Raw genomic sequence first — 21371 nt, 5'->3', positions numbered from 1 at the left:
TAGGAAGAAAGATGCATCTTACTGAAGCTGAGTCTGCTTTAGCTTTCTGCTGGATTTCATTTTCCAGATATCCAAAAACACTGAAGTCACAGGCAAAAATCATTAACTGAAGGAAAAATTATTATTACAAATATGGTGTTTAACTACATTTTTTATGTTAGGATATGAAGGATTCCCTCTTACCTGGTTCTCATGACCTAAATGTGTCATATTTTCAGTGTATTCTTCCTCTGTCGTGAGTTGAAAGTAATTATGTCAAAACAACTCATAGCATTGGAGGATGAGCATCTGTCTCCTTGTATTCATAACAACGGAGCTGAGAGACTTAGCTAATCCTAAAAGCCTTATTTTTAAAATTACTAAAATTGGATTAAACAAGTTCTGGTTTGGATGTCAGAGAAATATAAAGCAGAGCTTGTTTAGAGAGGATAGGTCTTTTAACATAATCTGTTATCCACTATACATCCTGCTTTTCTAATGAAGTAGCAAAATTTCAAACTTCCTGTCAACCACTCAGGAATTCAAGCACTGGCATTTTAGACAGTAGAGATCAGCTACAGAAATTGAAAATATATTTATATCGCCTCATTCCATTATCTTACTCAACTGATATACAGCACTGTCAACAGTAACTTACCTTTTCTCCTGCTGGGAAAAGATAAATGTAACAGTTCCAGTTGTCCGGTGGAGCTTGATAAAGACATCAACTTCAGTTCCATGATACTAAGCATGCTCTGATAGCACTGCCTTGCGAAGGCTGGTAATAACTAAAAGGAATAGACTTTTCACTTTTACTTTAATATGCAAACAGCTGTTGCAGTCTCAAAGAGGAAGTAGAAGATGAAGAGGTTGTCTGGAAGGGGAATTATTTATGTGGTGATGTGAAACTATATTTGTGTGTTGAGGAGAGTCAGTACTTTTTCTACAAATGGCCCTACTATTTCCACAGCCATTTTTGCACTCCGGGAATAATTTAAAATTGGCCATCACCTTCAGTGATGTGGCCTCAAGCATGTTGGGAAGCAGGAGGGGATCTTCAAGTTGACATAGCATCATTGAAGACTCAAATGGCAAGAATCAGTATTGGAATATGCGAGCTCTGCGAGGAATTAGGGACATTACTTTATAGTAACTATTTTACTTAACTGAGGTCTACCAACTCTGTTATGTTTATGAGATGCATTTCTCTATCCTACTATACAGGGCAGCTTGCTGAGATGTACTAAGCACAATTTTACATTACCTAGATCAAATTCTGCCAGCAGTGAAGCCCTGGGCCAAGGGCTGTATTCACATTCTCAGGAGTGCACAACAGACTCATTGACTTTAAACTGAAAAATAAAACCTGAGTCCAATGAGATTCCAGCTCTCCACAGTCTCTTCTGTGTGGGAGCCATTAGGGCAATGACATCGGTGTAGACATTTGTCATGGTTTAATCTCAGCTGGCAACTAAGCACTACGGAGCTGCTTGCTCACTCCACCTTGGTGGGATGAGGGAGAGAATTGGAAGAGTTAAAGTGAGAAAACTCACGGATTGAGATAAAGTCAGTTTAATAGGGAATGTAAGAGCTGAGGATGCAAGCAAAACAAAACAAGGAATTCATTCACTTTTTCCTATCAGCGGGCAGATGTTCAGCCATCTCCAGGAAAGCAGGGCTTCATCACATGTAATGGTGATTTGGGAAGACAAATGCTGTCACTCCAAACGTACTCCCCTTCCTTGTTCACCTCCCAGCTTTTGTTGCTGAGTATGACATCATATGGCGTGGGATATCCGTTTGGTCAGGTGGGGTCAGCTGTTCCAGCTCTATCTCTTCCCAACTTCTTGTGCACCCCCAGCCTACTCATGGGTGGGGCGGGGTGAGAAGCAGAAAAGGCCTTTACTCTGTGTAAGCACTGCTCAGTAGTAACTGAAACATCCCTGTGTTATCAACACACAGTCCCATACTAGCTACTGTGAAGAAAATTTACTCTATATTAGCAAAAAAGAGCATAACCCTATTCTACACTCAGATACCTAATTTACCCAGAAATAGCACAAGTAGTGCTAAGACTACTTATTGACAAGTCAAAGGAAGTGGAAAAAACACATTTTATTAATATTTTATTAAAAAAATATAAGCATTGTAATAAATATTTTTCATCTGTGTATGACCCCCAAAAAACCTATGCACCTAGCAAAATGTAACAAAGCAATAGCTTAAGAAATGGGATCCAGCAGCATGTTCCCTTGGCATTTCTTAAGTAATCACATAAGCATGTATTTAATGTCCTAGAAGCGAGAAGGTTCTTTTCTTCCATTCCCAAGATGAATAAAAAGGCAGTCGAAATCAAGAGCTGTTCTTCCTCAATGTCCAAAGAGTTGCATTATCCCCAACTCGTAAATCAGAACAGTAATGAGCAGTAACCAAGTAGTGCCAGCTGTATCACAAGGAAATTAAATCCCCAAAACATTTTTCAGAGAAAGAGATCAAGAAGCTCAGTATTATATAATAATTTGCAAACCATAGTTGCAAGAAGGCTACAGCATCTATTTCAGGCTTAGCTGTGAGGATCTGGTATTTTAAGATCCACAGAAAGGGTTAAAAATGCCTTGTTTGTATGGCATCTTTTCTCGTTGCACACTTGTCTTTATAAGGATCAAAGTATTGAAAAAATACTTCAAAAGCTGGAAAACAAAATCTCTCCAGGAAACCAAGAGCAGGAAATCAAGGTGAATGAAAAAGAAGAGAAAAAAAAATGCAAGCCCAGAAGATGGCCTACTCAAGAACCAGCAATGAAATCCATGACGGTCATAGACCTAAAGTGTTATACCTTAAAGATATTTCTAATGGAATGTGTCTTTGAAAGTGCATAAACCTGAGAAAGCAGAAACTTGGATTTTTAAATAAATACCTCCATACATAGTTACATATACAGAAGCCTGAATCCAAGGACTTTTTGTGCTATAATAATCCTGTTAATTTCATTGCAGTTTTTCATGAGTTACAATGATATGGAAGAAGATTGCCATCACAGAACAAAAACAAAAAATTAATATCCCCTTTAATAAACAGAACATAGAACATCTGAACTGTTAAATCTTTACCACAGAGGAAAAAAAGCTTCCCCTGCTTTCTCTAGGTCTTCTCAGTTTGCATATCTGTAAAAGGAAAAATTATATGAAAAAATTATGAATTTACAAAATTATGACATCACACAACATTTCATGGCTTTGAAACTCTTTCCTAGAGTTTGAAAGTACCAAAAAAAATTCATTTCTTGACAAAATTGAAGATCTAAAATGAAATTAATTAGAAGGTCAAATAGAAAAACAATATCATTATGGGAAGAAATAAAGTGGTAGGTTAAAGACACTAGTGGGAAGTTCTCTTTAGCAAATACAGTGAAATTGCTGTGACTTAGGTCCCATGTTCTTTTAAAATCGCATTTTATAAGTCTTTCATATACATTCATCCTAGCAGTATATCACCAGGTCCTAACTCTTTGACTTGGAGGTCTATACCTGCGGGACCAGCAGGCTTATGTTTGCTTATGGTTACTTCAGTAAAGTGCGGCAGGGCAGGATTTGGGAAGTAATTAACACGGGGGCTTTAGAAGTCAGCAAGAATGTCAAAGAAAAACCTCAATAACTTTGCTCTTTTGTTCCAATCCACAGTATATTTCAGACATTTGGTCATTCCTTTTCTTGCTTTGCTGAGACAGAATCTCATGGCTTGAGATGTGCCTGAGTGGCTGTGAACGGTTAAGGTCTCCCTCCTCATTGCCATCACCACTCCTTCAGTTGTGCTGGCACAACTGTTTCTGGAGCAAAAGTGTGAACTAGAGAAAAGACTAATTTGGGTTGTTGTATATCTCCACATCACATTTTCCTTCACATGGCTTTTCTTTTTATTTAAAAAAAAAAAACAGATTAGTTATTTAATATAACTCCCAGTAAACAATGAGTTATGATGCTGAGTTTGCGAGACAGAATGGGAGGCTGTACTTCTCTTGAAGGCTCTGCCTGTTGAGGGGGATTAAATAAACCAGCCATGAATCAAGGCTCTGATGACCATGGATTACTTATGCTGTGTGCAATTTGCTACTATTTTTCCCATTATCATTTATACTTACATTTCAGCTCTTTTTCTTCAAAAGAAGCATCTCTGCAGTCTTGTGTATCCTTATCTTTTGTCAGCTCTTTAAATACATAGAGATAACAGTTAGCATAGCTTACACATTTCATAGAGTGAAAAGTCTTTGTTAAAAGCTGCTATCTCAGGCTGTCCAGGAACTATGTGACTTAAATGCAGATCGAGAGAAGAGATTAATACCAAATGTTGTGTCCATTTTGGACAAGTATTGTCAAGATAGGTTTCCTTAGGAAAAACCCCAACTGTCAGTATGAACTAACTTTCACACAGCAGTTTAATTTGAAGCAGTCTCCAAATAAAACAATACAACAAATAAAAACAAAACAAAACAAAACACAAAAAACATGAGCCATCATGAGAGGAGGCTACATGATTTTAATCTCTTCTCTCCCACTCCCAAATATTAACTCTCTTTCCTCTGGTTCTTATTATCATGGTGGTACTGGCTATTCACTGAGCTTTGCTTACAACAAACTTGCTCTCAACAAGAGCAAAAATAAACTGTTAGGGAAGCTAAAGGTTCTTGCTGTGTTTCTTTCAACAGGGCCAAACCCTCTGTCCTTGATGCTGTAACAAAGACCCTCAAATGCACAATATAATACTGAAGAAAACATAAGAACATGCCAACATAGCTCGAACTGCAGCAGATAGTCTGCACCCCAGGATGTGCTGCCATCCTAAGGTATATGTTCCAGGGAGCACGTCCCATCCTATCATAGACCTTCCAAAACACAGCACACCACTTTGTCCTTTCTTCTGCATATCCGAATTGCATCTTCTTCTGGAACAAGAATGCTTTTCTTTCACATTTTCCTTTCAAGAAGTTGACATAGTAATGAAAACTCACTCTTCAATTGTAATTTATAGTTGTTACATAAATGAGAAGAAGAAAACAAAATGAAAGTTGAATGTAAATCTGCATTTGGTTGTCACCGATACAAAGTAAATTCTTAAGCAATTATTTCCACAAGAATTACACTAAGTGTACTAAATGTACATACTTGCTGTTGATAAACTAGCCACAGGTGTTCTGTTGTCCTTATTTGCTCTAGCTGAAAGAGAATAAGAGAGAAAAAATCAAAAATAAAACAATATATTTTCTTTACATCTAATGGGAGCTTAAGCACACTAGTGGGAACGACACACTTAGCATAGTGTAATCATTGGTTCTCAAAGCACTCAATTTTCTCAAAGTCTTTAAAATACATTCTTCAGTGCCCCTAGTCTGTCAGTTTCCAAATTCCTTTCCTACATTGATACTACACACTAACATCACTGGAAAATACTTGTTCAAATGGTTTCCCGCTCAAGAATTTGAACATATTGGGCAACAGGGAACAAGAAGGGAATCACCATCTCAGTGCTTTTTGAGGGGAAAAAGCCTATATTCCAGAGAAGTTCCTTTCTGGAAGAATCACTTGTTCAGTCATCTAGGACAGCTTAGATTTTAAAAGAAAAACCTGTTGCTACTGCTTCAGCATCTGAATCAACTTGTAGTTTATCACACTGTTCTGGTTTTGTTAGTGAGGGGGGGCCTAAGGTGGTAGCTTCTGTAGGAAACTGCTAGAAGTCACTCCCCTTTGTTTAGTGGACTCGGCCGGGCCTAGGGCAGACCTGCTGCTGGCCAAGGCCGAGCCGATTGGTAGCAGAATGTTCCATGATAACGCCTCTGCGATAATGTATTTAAGTAGGGGAAAACAGAAAAAAAAAAAAAAAGAAAAGAGAAGATGTGAAGCAGCTGAGCAGGGGGCAGAGAGGGGGAGGCGCGAGCCTCATGGGCCTTGCAGGCCTCACCCTCTGGCCTCCCACCGGGCAGCCGACTGGGCCCAACTCGGCCCAGTCTGGCTGCAAGAAGTGGAGAGGAGATGAGAAGTGAATAAGATGTAAAAAGGATCCTGAGAGACGTCTGCCAGCCTGTTGTGAGGAACGGCTGCAGACGCCAAGGTCAGTTCAGAAGGAGGGGGAGGAGTAATGCGGCTCCTGGCCAAGATTCCTCTGCAACTCGTGGTGAAGACCATGGTGGAGCGGGTTGTCCCCCTGCAGCCCATGGAGGTCCACAGAGGGGCAGAGATCCACCTGCAGCCCGTGGAGGACCCCACGCCAGAGCAGGTGGAGGCCTGAAGGAGGCTGTGGCCCATGGAGGGCCCGCTGGGACAGCTGTTCTAGAAGGAGTGCACCCCGTGGAAGAGATGACCCACGCTGGAGCAGTTTCACAAAGGACTGTGGCCCGTGGGAGGGACCCCACGCTGGAGCAGAGGAGGAACGCGAGGAGTTCTTCCCCCAACGATGATACAGCAGCGTAAAACAATGTGTGATGAACTGACCGTGACCCCCATTCCCTTTTCCCCCGCCTGTGCCGCTCGGGAGGGGAAGGTAGTAGAGATAATGTTAAGCCCGGGAAGAGGGAGGGGTGGAGGGAGGTTATCTTGTTCCCTGTCTCATTCTCCTGCTAATTTTAGAAATAAATGAATAGTTTTCCCCAAGTTGAGTCTGTTTTGCCCGTAACGGTAACTTTAAGGATTTCTCCCTGTCCTTATCTCAAACCTTGAGCCGTTTTCCTTATATCATCTTCCCCTGTTCTCTCGGAGGGTGGGGGGAGCGAGAGAAAGACTGCGTAGTCTGGTCCCGGTCGGGGCTGAACTACGACACACACATACATATATATATATAACACAACTGTGACAGTCACATGCGTCACAACATGTATATACATTATCATGTATACACACAAACAGTAAGTATTACTCAAGCAATCTAGGAAACTTCTGACCTTCACTGAAATCCCCTGATGGGAATCTTCTGAGAAGTCAAGGATTTTGCTGTCCCTTCTTCCACTTTCATATTCTACTCCTATTCTTACCATGTTCTTAGGACAATTATATCCTTGTACATGCAGGGATATCTATAGGTCCTCTGGAGCCTGCTAGCATCACCTGCAAACCTGTTAAGCTTACAAGCATTTCTCCCAGGACATGTTTCCATAATACGGATGCAGAAGATGAGTTTGTGACCGAAACACCAAATATCCACATTTAGTTCTCTCTTGTATTTTTTTTTTATGGAACTTGAACATGAATGCTTAGTGTAGAGTTTACTTATAGATGGTTCTGTGTAATTTCCAGACAGAAATTAGGGCTCTTCCTGGTTTTCACTGTGGAAAAGAGAGCTGGCAGACAGGAAAACCAACAGTTCTGCCATACCACCTCAGAAAGTACACCTCTCAGTGTGGAAGCTTTTGAGATACCACTTGACAAGACAGTACCACTAACCTTTGCATTAGTTGCAGCTGAGTTTCATGCTAGCTACATTTATATCTCCTACAAAATCCAACCTTTTCAAGAGGAGCATTTAGTCACCTGTCTTGTTCAGGTTTTTGGAGCATTTCTGGCAATAATTTACAGAGTCATAGGAGTACAATAGTAGAATGCTAAGAGTACTGTATCAGCTTCAATGTTTCTTGTACTTTTTCTCTGCAGACAACTTGACAAAAAAAAAAAATCAAGAAGTAATTTAGAAAAAAAAAAGAAGCAGCTACATATCAGGTAAAAAATCCACAAATTTATTATGCAGAGGAAGAGTTCTGGCCAAAACCAGAATGTTCAGCAAAAACACTTTCCTTTCAACACTTTCAAATGAGTCCTGGTGTTCTGAGATCTGCATTATTTTATTTTATCTGTTAAAATGAAGAGTAAAAAGTACCCCTGAATATAAAATCCTCAAACACGCCAACCTTCCCTCCAAAAAAAAACCACAAAAAACCAAACAAAGAAAAAAAAAGTAACAATACTTATTTCAGATTAGAGACACGTTTCAAACATTTTTTCTTTAACTGGAGGGCAAACCGTGTTCTTTTCATGCTCAGATACCCTAACAAATATTTCTCCAAGTTTTTTCTCTGGTTAGCTAGCAAGTGAAAACAAATTACCGCCAAGGCTTTAGCTCTTCAGCATACTGTGATGCTGAAAATGTCCGAGTCAATGAAGTGAACCAAAAAAAGCTTAAAACCTAACAAGGAAATTAATCAAGTGGTATGAAGCCACAGTGGGAATATTCCCTCTTGTGAAAAAAGATCTTTGAGACTCAGAACTTTGGACATATCATTTCATACATAGTGCACTGTTTTATGATGTTTTAACCAGAATAAAGATGTATGTAGAATTCGTAACAATTAAATCACTTAAAAACACATGTACTTAAGTGATTTTTTTCAGAGCATGCAGGAGAAAAAAAAAAACTAAAAAACCTCCTGTGCCCTGGCTGCTCCCATTATTCTGGTCCCCAGTCAAAAGGGAGGACACAGAATAGGGAACTGCCATTTCCAGTAGGTGTGCTTTGAGGTTTGAACAGATTAGACGCTAATCTTACTGCTCTATGTCATTACTTGTTAAAAAAAAAATAGAGATGCATGAGTAAGTGGTTTGTGAGGGGCTGACAACCTGTTCTACTCTATCTGACTTAGTTAAATACTAGCAAGTTAGCAAATAAAAAGAAATAAACAATGTGTTAAAAAATGTAGTGGTTTCAGGATGAAAGATGTAAGGCAGACTTTCATTATCTCATTGCACTTCTGCAAGGATTAATTAACAAAGCAGACTGATAATAACTGAGATACTAAAATAGATAAATAGGATACCTTTTCTTATGCAGAGCATAAATAGAAGTGTTGATCCAAAGAAAGCAATCAGAATGAGAATTGCTCCAACAAAGCGTCTGCTCTCAGCCCACAGAACATCATCAGCTAAGTCTTCAAGAAAAAGAAGTGGGGGAAAGACATTACATAATTACATAAGCTTCTCTGTTTTGTTTTCATTTTAGAATCATAAAACAGAACCATAGGACAGCTTGGATTGGAAGGGACCTTCAAAGGTCATCTAGTCCAGCCTCCCTGCAAGAAGTAGGAACATCTCCAACCAGATCAGGTTGCTCAGAGCCTCATCCAGCCTGGCCTTGAATGTTTCCAGGGATGGGGCATCTACCACCTCTCTGGACAACCTGTTCCAGTGTTCCACCACCTTCAGTGTAAAAAATTTTTTCCTTATGTCAAGTCTGAATCTACCTCACTCAAGCATTACCCCTTGTCCTATCACAACAGGCTCTGCTAAAGACTTTCTCCCCATCTTCATTGTAAGCCCCCTTTAGGTACTGAAAGGCTCTTATAAGGTCTCTCTGGAGCCTTCTCTTCTCCAGGCTGAACAGCCCCAGCTCTCTCAGCCTGTCCTCACAGGAAAGGTGCTCCAGCCCTCTGATCATATTCATCATGGCCCTCCTCTGGACTTGCTCCAACAGGTCCATGTCTTTCTTATGTTGGGGGCTCCAGAGCTGGATGCAGTACTCAGGTGGGGTCTCACCAGAGCAGAGTAGAGGGGCAGAATAACCTCCCTTGACCTGCTGGCCACACTTCTTTTGATGCAGCCCAGAACACAGTTGGCTTTCTGGGCTGCGAATGCACATTGCCAGCTCATTTTGAGCTTCTCGTCCACCAGCATTCCCAAGTCCTTCTCCTCAGGGCTGCTCTCAATCCATTCTTTGCCCAGCCTGTATTTGTGCCTGTAATTGCCCTGACCCATGTGTAGGACCTTGCACTTGGACTTGCTGAACTTCTCACAGGCCCACCTCTCCAGCCTGTCAAGGTCTCTTGGGATGACATCTCTTCCCTCCAGTGTGTCGACTGCACCACACAGCTTGGTATCATCAGCAAACTTGCTGAGGGCGCAATCTATCCCATTGACCATGTCACCAACAAAGATGTTAAACAGCACTGGTGCCAATACCGACCCCTGAGGAATGCCACTCGTCACCAGACTCCACTTGGACATCGAGAAGTTCCATTATTTGAAAGCATATAACTCAGAGCCTAGAAGTGAAACCCTGCCATATAAATTAAATGTACCTTCCAAGAATGTTCTGTTTTGCTGGTAATAACTGTGAAATAAATTTGAGCAATATCATCTTTTCCGGCTGCTACAGCCTTTGTTTTGAGGATATTCAAATTTAACAAATTGTACATAGATTTTTTTTTCTTGTAAAGTCTGGATTGAAGGAAGATGCGTGAATGGAGAAGACCAATACAACTTGTCATCAGACGTTTTAACTAGGCATCACCTCTACTGCTTTTAATTACTCTTTTAATTTCTGCTTTGTACCCTGGTATGTTTGCACAAGCTTTCAGCCAGAATGGAGACCTAATCCAGCTCAAAAATTACATTTCAAGGCCAGGTTGGATGGGGCTCTGAGCAACCTAATCTGGTTGAAGATTAGAAGGGGGGTTGGACTAGATGGCCTTTAAAGGTCCCTTCCAACCCAAACTATTCTGATTCAGACTCAATTTTCATAGAACTGTAGGTCATGCAAAAGTCCTATCCCTGAACTCTGTTCCACACATGCATGATTAACATTTTAGTATGGTGGAAGTGTAGACAAATAGCAAAACTTAACACTACAGGTATTTATTTTTAGCCTTTTCAAAATTAGATAGGAAAAAGAAACAAGAAATATCTGATTCAACTAGGACAAAATTACACAGTACCTGGAAGTATATTACTGCAAATAAAATTTAGAAATGTTACCTGCTGTATGTAAAATGGCAGTTGTATTTTCTTGCAGCTCTTTATTCCAGAATATACAGTAAAAAATCTCATCAGTTCTACTTTTGATTGTAAGGGTGCTTGTCACACGATACAGCTGGTCACTTCCAGTTTCATAACTTGTGTTTGCCTTATAAGTCAAATCTTCATATTCTCTGTTTTTCCATATCACTTCAGCTTGTGGGTATCCTTCCGACTGACATGTCAACTTCCATTTGTTGTGTCCTTTGCTAACCACTCCTTGGGTTATAGTTCTATAAGGAGCTAAACAAATGCAAGAAAGTGATGACTAATACGATGCCAGAAGAAGAGCATATATTAGCAAGACACCTTTTCTTTATCCCCAGCCCCTAGGTCAAGTTTCCATACATCAGCTTGTATTTTTTAAATAATACTCCTGACAGAAAAAGTAAATATCACTATTGTGTCTCTCCATAGTAAATGGAGGTACAGGATTTATCACCATTTTGACACTGTATGGAAAATTGCATTGGCTTCTGGTCTTTGTTCTGTCTAAATGGTTTTGCAACACCATTCCTCAATATGTCATTATGGGAAATAAAGGACGGAACATGGATTCAGCATAGACAGAAACACAAATTTATGCAGCTGTGCAAGGGCCATGAGGCGGCTCCTGTCTCTGGAGAGGTTTCTTTAAATGCTAACCCAGACATGTCTTACTTCTCTGAAGTCTTCTAACAGTATAAGATAGCATTGAACCTCCTGCAGCAGCACACTCACCCTTAACTTTCAGATTGATTGTCTTGTAGTCGGCTCCCCCGTAGCCAATAAGACAGCGGTAAAATCCTGCATCTCTGAGCTTCACATCAGTAATCTGAAGGAGAGACTGTCCAAACTTCAGTTTCTCTTTGAACAATTTTATTCTTCCCCTAAAGTCATTGTGCTGACTTTTGAAGTCTTCCTCTCCTTTGAGAAGTGCATACACCTGCTTCTTTAACTCATCTTTCTTTTCCCAGCTGACACTTAAATCTCTAAACTTTAATTTCCCATTCACTGGAAATGTGCATTCCATGGTCACATTGTTCCCATGTTCCACAATGTAGAGTGACTGGGGAGCTTCAACTGTGAATAAAGCTGAAAAACAAAATTTGGAAGAAAACTTACTTTTCCAATTATAAGTAATCTTCAAAGTTATGTCTTGCCATACATGTAGGGTGTTTTAAGGACTGAAAGTATCTGCCCTGTTCAGAAAACTTAAAACATTTTTGCATGCACTTGCCCAAGTTTGGGATAAACTGGGCTATTTATACCTGCAAGCACCTGCTTGGTGCACACACGCTGTATTAAAAAAAAAGGTGAATGTGTGTGCACAGCGCCTCAGCTGCTGCTTTTGGGACACTGCCACGGTAACAGGCAATCGTTAGTGCCTGGGATGGGAATTTGCTGTGTATATCAAATGTCAGTCGGTTTTACACACAATGTTAAAGAACATGTGACAATTTCCAGGTTTAACAGTGCCAGTGTAATGCACATGGTACCTTGCCTGAAATGGTGTCTATGCTGAAACATCGACAGGATTTCAGCCTGGCTCTGTATCAAAGCACACATACCTAGTTTAATGTAAAAGCATGCTAAGACCTTTTTACTTAAAACATCAAGGAAAAAAAAAAAACAAACACTAACACCTGGAGGAAAACTGGGGAATTAACATTTCTGTGCTTACACATGGAAAGGAAACATACTTAAAACAGTTCTACTCCTTCTTAGGACTCAGCTTCTTACCATTTATGAAATGCCAGTAGAATGAAAATATACACAAGAGGAAAGGCTTTTCCATGATGTAGATAGAACCTAAAATGATAAAATAATAGACAAATATAAATATCTGCTAATTTTCTAACTTGTATTATAAAATACTTTGTAGTCACTCCACACAAAGAACTGGACAGAGGGCACTGAATTCCACTCTAGGCAAAAACACAATAAAATTGCACCTTTAACTGCAGAAGATGGTCAGACCCAGCTTTCTGCATAGGTCCAGGAGGAACATCTAATTTTATTCGCTTTAAACATTTGTCCTTGGTTATGGCAAAACATATGCTTTATCACTGTCTGTCAATTAGTAAATAAATACTCACAAATACCCAGTTGTTGCCCTAAACAGTAGCAGGTAGTGTTGTTCCTGCTAGGAGGTGAACGGAAGCGTTTTCTATTTGTGTTCAGTGGAAGAAATAGAACTTGGTTCTTCCCCACCTGCTTGCCTTAGTTTGACATCCTGTGAACATACCCTGGTTTCTAACACGTGGCCTCACAGTACTTATCACAGGGCTCGTGAAGTTATACATATTGTGAGCAAAACTCATGCAGTAATTAATCACTTAATGAGTATTTACACAATACTGCCTTTGTAAAACAGTAACAAAAACAGCCTACAGAAAAAAAAAATCTATTTTCTTGAATTTCTACTGCTTTAGCTCTGAATATGTAAATTATTTCAGTTTCTGAGAGAAGTATTTCCCCTCTTTATTGACATAGCTTTTACACTCCTACACAACACTTTAACAATGAATCCATACACTTAACTTTCACACACCCACTGCACTTGCTAAGTGTGCATTTTAAGTCAGAACAATACTAGTATCAAACCCTGCCAATATTTTTCAAATTAGTCTCGAGAAAAATTTAAACGCACTGCACGGGAAGTATTTCATGCCTACAAAGAACTGTAGAATTTCATCTAAATAAAGTCTTCATTTTGGATATCCAAACAGCCACAAAACTAAGAAAAGCTTCACTTCAACTGTTTTCTAATGGTAGTTTCAGCACTTGCACAAGAAATTGGGCAACTATAATAATACCCATCAAGCTTGCCTTCAACTGTTTTCTAGTAGTAGTTTCAGCATTTGCGGAAGAAATTAAGCAACATGCTTCATAACTGATTAAATTCTATCTGGACTGCGACTCTTGCCATTTTTGGTAAAATGTTTTGTCTTTCTTTCTCTGGTAGTCAACTTTAAGTTGATAATAAATTAACAACATTGTCCTTGATCATAAGACACGTGCTGTTACAGTGTTGTAGCTTAAGGCAATTACACTCTTCATAAGAATTTGATTCAAGCTACTTTTTTCTTCAGATTGCTGTTGCCTGATCCCAATAGCAGGTTTGCAGAAGGCAACACAGATGGAGCTGAGAAGAGGAGTCAATCTAATACATTGTTAGGCAGGCATGAGCAGTACCTAAGTTTCTGGTGATGTGCACACATGAGAGTGCCTCCATCCTGATGCTACTGCCTGAGCACCTGCAACAAGCAGTCCAGAGCACCAACTAAGCTCCAGAGTAAAGCTTCTCAGACAAGATAGAGGCACACCGATCTCACAAATGTGCTCTGATCATGTTTACTCTACGGGCAAGCCTGCGGAAAAGCGAGACACTGAGACTGATGGGTCTATACGCATCAGTGCACTTCTCTGCATTTCCCAAGCCAGAATGACCAGAGTTATAGCACACTTAGCTCCAAAATACTTTCTACTTTTTTTGAAGTACAGGCTGTAGCTGAAAGACTGCTCAGAACAAATAGCATGTGCACTACAGTCACAGAGATACCCATGCCCATGCCCACTTTTTTTTTTTGGTCAGGAAATCTGAATGTCAGTATGAACCCCAGAAGGGGTGTTCTGGTTAACTCCTGAAAGACAGATGACAATAAGTAAGTTTTCATGGTTCTAAGACCCATGCTTGTATCCTGCAATTGGTGACCTTTAATTTGCATGCTTTCTCCCACTGTAGAGTAAAACAAGACTTACTACACACAAAAGAAGTATGACTATTACTTACAAAATTCCTCACGACTGAGAAGGTCTGGTGCTGTACTCAATTTTTCACTTTCAGAAAGAAAAAAAAAAGTAAGTCCAAGTCAAATCCAGAAGCGCTTGAAAAAACCCACTGCAAATAACATTAAAGACCCTTCTCCTGTTTCACCCTGAGCAGGAAGATCCCCTGGCTGGATCGGCTGAGGCAGCTCAAGATTGGGATGCCAATCAAAGATCTTTACCAAAGCTGCAACCTTCTCACTATTTTTCATGTAGAACATATCTCAAAGCCCCTCCTCTCCTCCTGCTGGCTTCTGACATATATGGCAAGCACGGTTTTGTAAAAGCAAAAAGATATTCACTGTGCAAAATGCTCTTCAGTACTGCTGCTCTGCGTTTCCCTCACCATCAAATGAAGAAGACAGGAAAAACAGAACTATTTGTCTAAAGACTTCTTGTGACAGAACTTATGTGTTGATGTAACTACACATACTTCTTTAGGAAACTTCCCCATTACTGGAAAATTCCCCACTAGGGAAAATTCTCTATTGCTAATGGTGGTTCACTGTAACCAGAGAGAGAAATGTTGAGAAAATTACTACATGAAAAGCCATAAGCATTTTAAGAAACATGTCATCTGATCTATATGTGAACAACAATCCTTAGCACACCAGTAGTGAGAAGTCATCCGTCTACACAAACTCCAGGTCCCTACAGGATTAATCTCAAGCGGTGACAAACTAACAATGCTGCTAACAATGACTGGAAATTTCTACACAACTTACTCATGTCTGCATCATAAGATCATAAGATCGTAAGTAGGAATAATGGGAAAAGCATTGCCTGTTCATCTCCGGTAATAACAGATGTTCTCTCCCCAGGATTTGAGCACAAGGAAGGCCCCTTGCCTTGCCACTATGTAGTGCCAGCAGTCTTGTTAAAACTATGCATTAGCTTAGCAAAATATAAAAAGCACTGTCTTCTTGATTCTAGAAGTCATTCAAGAATATAGAAACACATTTGGCATTAGAAGCCAAAGGATGTACTCACATTAACTTGCAGACTGCAGTGAGATAACCTGGTCAACAGCAAAAAAAAAAATACAACTTTAAACGTATGTTTCAGTCTAAGTTCACCCACCTACGTTGTCTTTTCTCATCTCAAAGAGGGGCTGAGACTCTCAGAAGAGTTAAAATACCGTGAAAAGGCCACTTAAAAGTTTTCAGGCAGTATTTTCTTCTTTCCACTTGACAGCCCACTGACAGTATCTGTCATGGAAGCAAAAGCACATAATAGACAAAACTGGTAACCTTTTTACTTGATGTGTGGGAGGAACACGGGACAGTGGTATAGGAAATAGCTGAGTGTCACATTTAGGTTCTAATACCGTGAAACTACCTTAGGAGGTTAAGGGGGTGGATTTCCACAATAGGTGAGACCGATGAAGGTTAATTTCCACTGATTTCTTCTCTGCTTAAAACCAGGTTTAGTGGTACTTTCTCAGGAAAAAAAAAAATGCAACAAAAAGAAACTGAAACAAATTTGTGAAATACTAGCTGTGAGACCACAGAAGCGATTGATGTAGCTAGCTTTCAATGTCATTAATTCAGTTTCCTCTTTTCATTGCTTGCCTTGAGGTCACAAAGTTGCTTTTTCCTTGTAACTATTTAGTAGCAAATAAAGGGTTGGGGTTTTTTCCTTTGGGTTGGTTTTTTTTTGGTTTTTTTTTTTTTTTTTTTGGAGGGGGGATGTTGTATTTTTTTTCTGTACACACGCACACCACGCCCTCTATACACCCACAGAGATTTTACAGCGTAGCTATTCACTGCGGGCGGCGGGTTTTTTGTTTGTTTGACCCCTGTACTATAACAGGTTTTCCAGCCGGTTATCTCAGTCCCGCCGGTCCCCGGGCCCCTCTCTGCGGAACCCCCGCCCGGGGCCGCCCGCAGAGAGCCCGCACCCGAGCAGGAGGTGCCGGGGGGGCGTATGGGGGCGGGAAAACGCCCGCTCCAGCCCCCGCAGGCAGCGCGGGGGTGGTGTGAGAAGAGCCTAAGGTTTTTGCTTAAGCCGTTTTGGAACCTTAGCCTGAGCCGTATAGATAACCAGACCCTTATCCTGAGCCTTATAGATAACCGGGGGTTGGGGGGGGGGAAGGTCCGGAAACATAGATGTGGTCAAGTAGATTGTGAGCTCCAACAAAGAAAAGAAGAAAAAAAAAAAAAAAAAAAGGAAAAAGACAAATTGGGTGATCAGGGGAAGGGTATAAATATTGTAACTCTGAACTAAGAGTTGTGACCCGACTCAGCTGACTCGCAAATAAAAGATACTGTGCTCCGGTGACTTTGCCCTCTGCAAATTATTCATGGTGAGCGGTTGTTTCTCACGGTGGGAACAGAAACCCTCCTGGCCGCCCACCCAGCCCATCCCCCTCCCCTCATACCTGGCGACCCCTCGGGAGGCTGCTCCCGGCGGCGGCTCCGGCGCCAGGACCCTGCTGTGGCTGTCCCGCCCTTCCCGTTCGAACCCGGCGCCTCAGACCCCGACCCGGGGCGTCCCCGCCCGCCCACCGCAGAGGGCTGAGCGGCGGAGGCCGCTCCGGGAAATCCTCCCGGCCGCTCACCGCCCACCCCGGCCCTGCCGTCTCCCGGCTCTTCAGCTGGGGCGGGCCAGGGAGCCCTCCCGGGCGGCTCCTCCGTTCTCGAAAGCCAGGAGCTGTCAGGAAACAAAACCGAAAGCCCCGGCCGTGACTTTCCTTCTCAGGAAAGCGGCGTAGTGCGGCAGGAGCGACCCGGGCAGCTGCGCTGCCCGCGTTTCTAACTTTTTTTTTTTTTTTTTTTTTTTTGGTGTCTGTAACAGCAAACACCGTTTGAGGGTGAAATCACATCCTTCGCTCCCCAAACGGATGGTTTGTGTGATGAATCTGCGTAGGTGGAGGAAGACCGGTGTCAAAGGACTGGAAATCCGGCTGCTTTACCCAGCGTCCGGGGTGGCCGTGAGGTCCGGGAGCCGAGTGCTGCTCCTCCAGAGACAAAGCAGCAGTCCGAGGTTGTTTAAACAGCTCCGTGCCTACCACTTAAAGACCCAGCTGAGGGATAAAACTCCAATTCGATAACGTGGTGATGCCGTCTGGTAATACAGGGCAGTACACAGTTTCTTTGCTGTGGTAATGTTTCCTATGCTATGAAACGTAAACCTAGCAAGATCTCTGCCGTGAATTCCCCCCAAAAAAGCTACCCCAAAATAAGAATATTACTCAAGACATTAACCTACCAAAGAACCAAGGAGCCATTGCGAGAGCAGGTTACTAGCGAGTGTGTTTACAGAGTGGAATATAAAGCAAATTCAAAACTGTAACCCGTGGCAGAGATGTGTACTGAAGGAGGGGAAGGACACACAAACCCCTGTGCTCTCTGTGCCATTTGTCACTGCCATCTGCAACATGTAGTTAATATTTTCATGGGCCATAAGGCACCAGCAGGTGGTTGAGGAACCACCAGGATCCCTTCCTGGAAGCCATCCGGTTTTCCGCTGATACGGCATATTGCTGTTGAGGTGCTTGATGAAGATCAGTTTCATTCACTGACTTGGGTCCAAATCTTCTGGAATCATGTAAGAGAAGGCCCTCAGAAAGGAGGATGTGGAATGTCAGGTTATGCAATAAAAGCTCCTCTGCGCCCCCACGGAGAGGCAATGGCATGTGGGGGAGTCCAAGTAACAAACACCCCATCCCTGTCGCTCCCAGGCCCATCACAGGAGATACCAGCCCATCAGAGACCCACCTCCACGGATGCAGAGGAACGCAGGTGGGAAGCCAAATAAAAGACTCAGAGGAAGGGATATCCTGCCTGGACCACTCCCAGGAGAGGTTCAGTGCTGGTTTTGAACGCCCACCAGGATGAGCCAGCACCACAACACCTCTCAAACTGAGCGAGGGGCTGCCTGGTGTTGTGCTCTAGGACACATTATGGGATGCAGGGGAAGAGCATTTTGACATTGCACAAGGCTTATTGTGGGATGCTTAAGGCAGGTACCAAAGATGTGAAAAGGGATAGATGTAAGTGATTTGGGGAGGAACAAATGTGAGACAACAGAGCAATAAGTAGATAAAAAGGACCAGTTGCATATAAACAGTTGCTGGTCCATCCACTTGTCTGGCCATGCCTGTTGCTGATGGATATAAAATAGTGAGTTAACAACGTTTGATAGTAAATGTGGCAGTGGTTTAACAAGACTTGATGGTAAGATACACTGGATTATTTACTGCATAGAGGACAGGGTCAGGTGAAACTCATGGAGACCCTCCTGTTGTGTCAGGAGGTTCAGAAAGGAACCCATTGCTTCCTAAACTCATTCTCAGAAAGGAGTCTAGGTGTGGCTGGATCAAATCCTAGTCCCAGAATTGGTCAACAGTTTATAGGTAAAGGATTATATGTGCACAATCAATCCTTTATATCACTTAGCTAATTATTTCAAAGTTTAGCATGCTGTTAGTCGCTTACTGAGGATCTGCTGTGGCAAGGATTCTCTCAACCCCAAGGAGTAACCTTGAGATGCATCCCTACCCAAGGGGAGATCCTGGTGTGCAGCCTGCTGCCATGCAGGAGAGCTCAAAGGGCTCTGTGCTGTCCACTATTTACAGAGTAAGACTGCAGATGTTAGTTTCTTCGAAATTTGGCATGGGTTGGACATTGACTAGCACTGTGGTTAGGCGGGCATATTGCCATAAATTAGCCCTTGGTTATTGTGTTGTTATCTGTCTCCCTTAAATTCACTTTGAGCTGGATGCAGCCGTCACTACCAGACACATCCGTCACGGCACCACTGGTGGTTATCGCTTAAGCAGAGCTGGGACAGGGGGGCCCTGCGCCCAGTTGGTGAAGTCTGTACTCTCTTCTTGTTAAATTGCTTTCTAACTCTTTTCATCAGTGAAGGACTCTTTATTTGGGGTGCATGTGTGTGTATATGGGGGTCCAGATGCCATCAACTGGAGTCATACCATGGGTCGGAGTCCTCATGTGTCCGTGGTGCAGCGACTAGAGACTGGAGTGAGTGGACTTCAGTGCCAGCAACTGGAGCAAGACCTCAGCCATAGGGGCCCCTGTGTCTGTGGTGGCAGCAGCTGGGCTGGGACCATGAGCCAGAGACCCCCATGCCTGGGTGCTGCAGTTGGGGAGACCTGAGTGACACCAAGCGCCAGCCCCTGGCATGGAACAGGAGATCAAAGGCCCATGTTCCTTCGGTGCAATGCCTGGAGTAAGAGGGTGTGTGAGCGTGTGAGTCCGAGCAAAGATCCAGATGAGCCAGTGACTATGTGCAGTGGCCTGGGAGGCAGGAGGTGGGGGTCTGTGAAAGCAAGATCACTAACTTGTCCCCTACCAAAGGAACCAAGGGAATTCCAGACAGCTGCTGGAGAAGACCATGGGGTCTGGGGAGTCTCTAAGGGAGAAACCCACTGGGCGTATGGGTGTATGTGTGTCTCTAAGGGAGAGACCATGCGGGACTGGTAGTGGGGGAATAGGGGAGTTCGTACTAGGGGAATAGGGTGGGTTCTGGCCAGTCTAGGTGGAGGAGAGGGGAGTGGGGTTTATGCATGTGAGGGAAGTGTCAGTGCCTGGAGAGGGGCTGCAGACCTCGTAGGCTCCTATCTTTAGATGCTAGACTAGGAGACTGGGATCCAGGAGCAGCTAGTGGGCAGATTGAATGTCTGAGCACAGCTGCAGGAGGAATCCACCTTGCACGTATGCATATATGTTCCTACCAGTGGACCTCTGTCCTGCTCAGCCAGAGTGAGGAACAGGATGAAGCTGTAGATGCTGTTTGTGTGAGCACTTCGTGTGTCTGTGTCACCTGTGCGGCTGTCCATGTATGTATGTAAGTGTACAATGTAGTGTACACATGAGTTCTGTGTACATGTGCCTACTGGGAATACACACTGAGCTCATACTGGTGGGACCTGTGAGAATGGGGCTGTGGCAGCCTCACCTCTCTTGGGCTGTCAGACCTGCCTGACTCCCCTGATGTGCAGAACTGCTCCTTTCAGCCAGAATCACAGTGCCAGCAACTGTTGTTCCCATGCTCTTTGTGCTGGATGCCTTTCGAAACAAAAAGACATAGAGCTACATTTGGAATGCAACAGCTGGAATGCTTTATTGTATTCTGCCGTATGTTCTGAACAACATTTATGCACTTACCTGGAAATTCATTACCAAATTTACACCTGCAATTCTACTAGTTGTAGTTAAAAATCATCTATCATTTGCTGTACAAAAATTCATCTTTCCACCGTTGTTCCTCCCGTGGGCCTACTGACTTAATGATTGATGTCTGCTCCAACCTTAATACATGCCCTGCTCTGTTACTGGTGTATAGTTTTAGTTGTACTTTACTGCTGAATCTAACATTAGAGAGATCTGCTTTTCTGTAATGCGTGAGTTGCTGAAACCAATTCCATTTTTCATATGGAAAAGGAATATGAAAACATTTTCCATATTTGGAACTAAAAGCAGCTTATGCAAAGTACAATTGCATTCCTGAGGCTTCTGGAGCACAGGAAAGCAGCTTTGGATAGACACATTTGGTTTTGCTGCACAGCTCGCATTTTCGAATGAGTAACTTGTATTAAAAAGGTGCATTTACCCTCACTATGCTGACGGAAGAATACAGATTACACTGAGCTTAATGACAGGTGCACTTAACGTGTGGTTTATGGCCAAAGGGGAAACAGAGCTTAAGTATAAAACTAAGAGTTTTTTGCTATCACACCAAGCCTGTATTTGTCTATGCCACATAATTACATTAGTCATAAAATCGTGGTGGTACTATGCAAAGACAACAAAAATAAAACAAATTAGCCATAGAAAACCGTTCACTTAGAGAGGC

General features: G+C 42.3%; 1 protein-coding gene across 3 annotated transcripts; it reads right to left on the bottom strand.

Moving 5' to 3' along the window:
- Nucleotides 1–2090: 2090 nt before the first annotated feature.
- CD274 (CD274 molecule) lies at nucleotides 2091–17173 on the bottom strand. Of its 3 annotated transcripts, XM_086770861.1 has the most exons (10): nucleotides 17060–17173; nucleotides 15637–15760; nucleotides 14518–14564; nucleotides 12465–12533; nucleotides 11463–11816; nucleotides 10704–10985; nucleotides 8771–8881; nucleotides 5139–5189; nucleotides 4118–4183; nucleotides 2091–3143 (listed from the first exon to the last, which is right to left on the bottom strand). In XM_086770861.1, exons 4-10 carry the CDS (start codon nucleotides 12517–12519, stop codon nucleotides 3121–3123), a joined length of 942 nt encoding a protein of 313 aa, XP_086626987.1. In that variant the 5' UTR covers nucleotides 12520–12533; nucleotides 14518–14564; nucleotides 15637–15760; nucleotides 17060–17173; the 3' UTR covers nucleotides 2091–3120. The 3 variants fall into 3 exon arrangements, with proteins under 3 accessions (XP_086626987.1, XP_086626989.1, XP_086626988.1); XM_086770863.1 differs by lacking the exons at nucleotides 5139–5189; nucleotides 17060–17173 and having other exon boundaries at nucleotides 15637–16117; XM_086770862.1 differs by lacking the exons at nucleotides 14518–14564; nucleotides 17060–17173 and having other exon boundaries at nucleotides 15637–16117.
- Between the last annotated feature and the right edge of the window lie 4198 nt (nucleotides 17174–21371).

Source organism: Chlamydotis macqueenii, chromosome Z (assembly GCF_036417535.1).
Source record: "Chlamydotis macqueenii isolate bChlMac1 chromosome Z, bChlMac1.mat, whole genome shotgun sequence".
Lineage (NCBI taxonomy): Eukaryota > Metazoa > Chordata > Aves > Otidiformes > Otididae > Chlamydotis > Chlamydotis macqueenii.
Note: the sequence above shows the minus strand (reverse complement) of the source record. Positions and strands in the feature narration are given on the sequence as shown.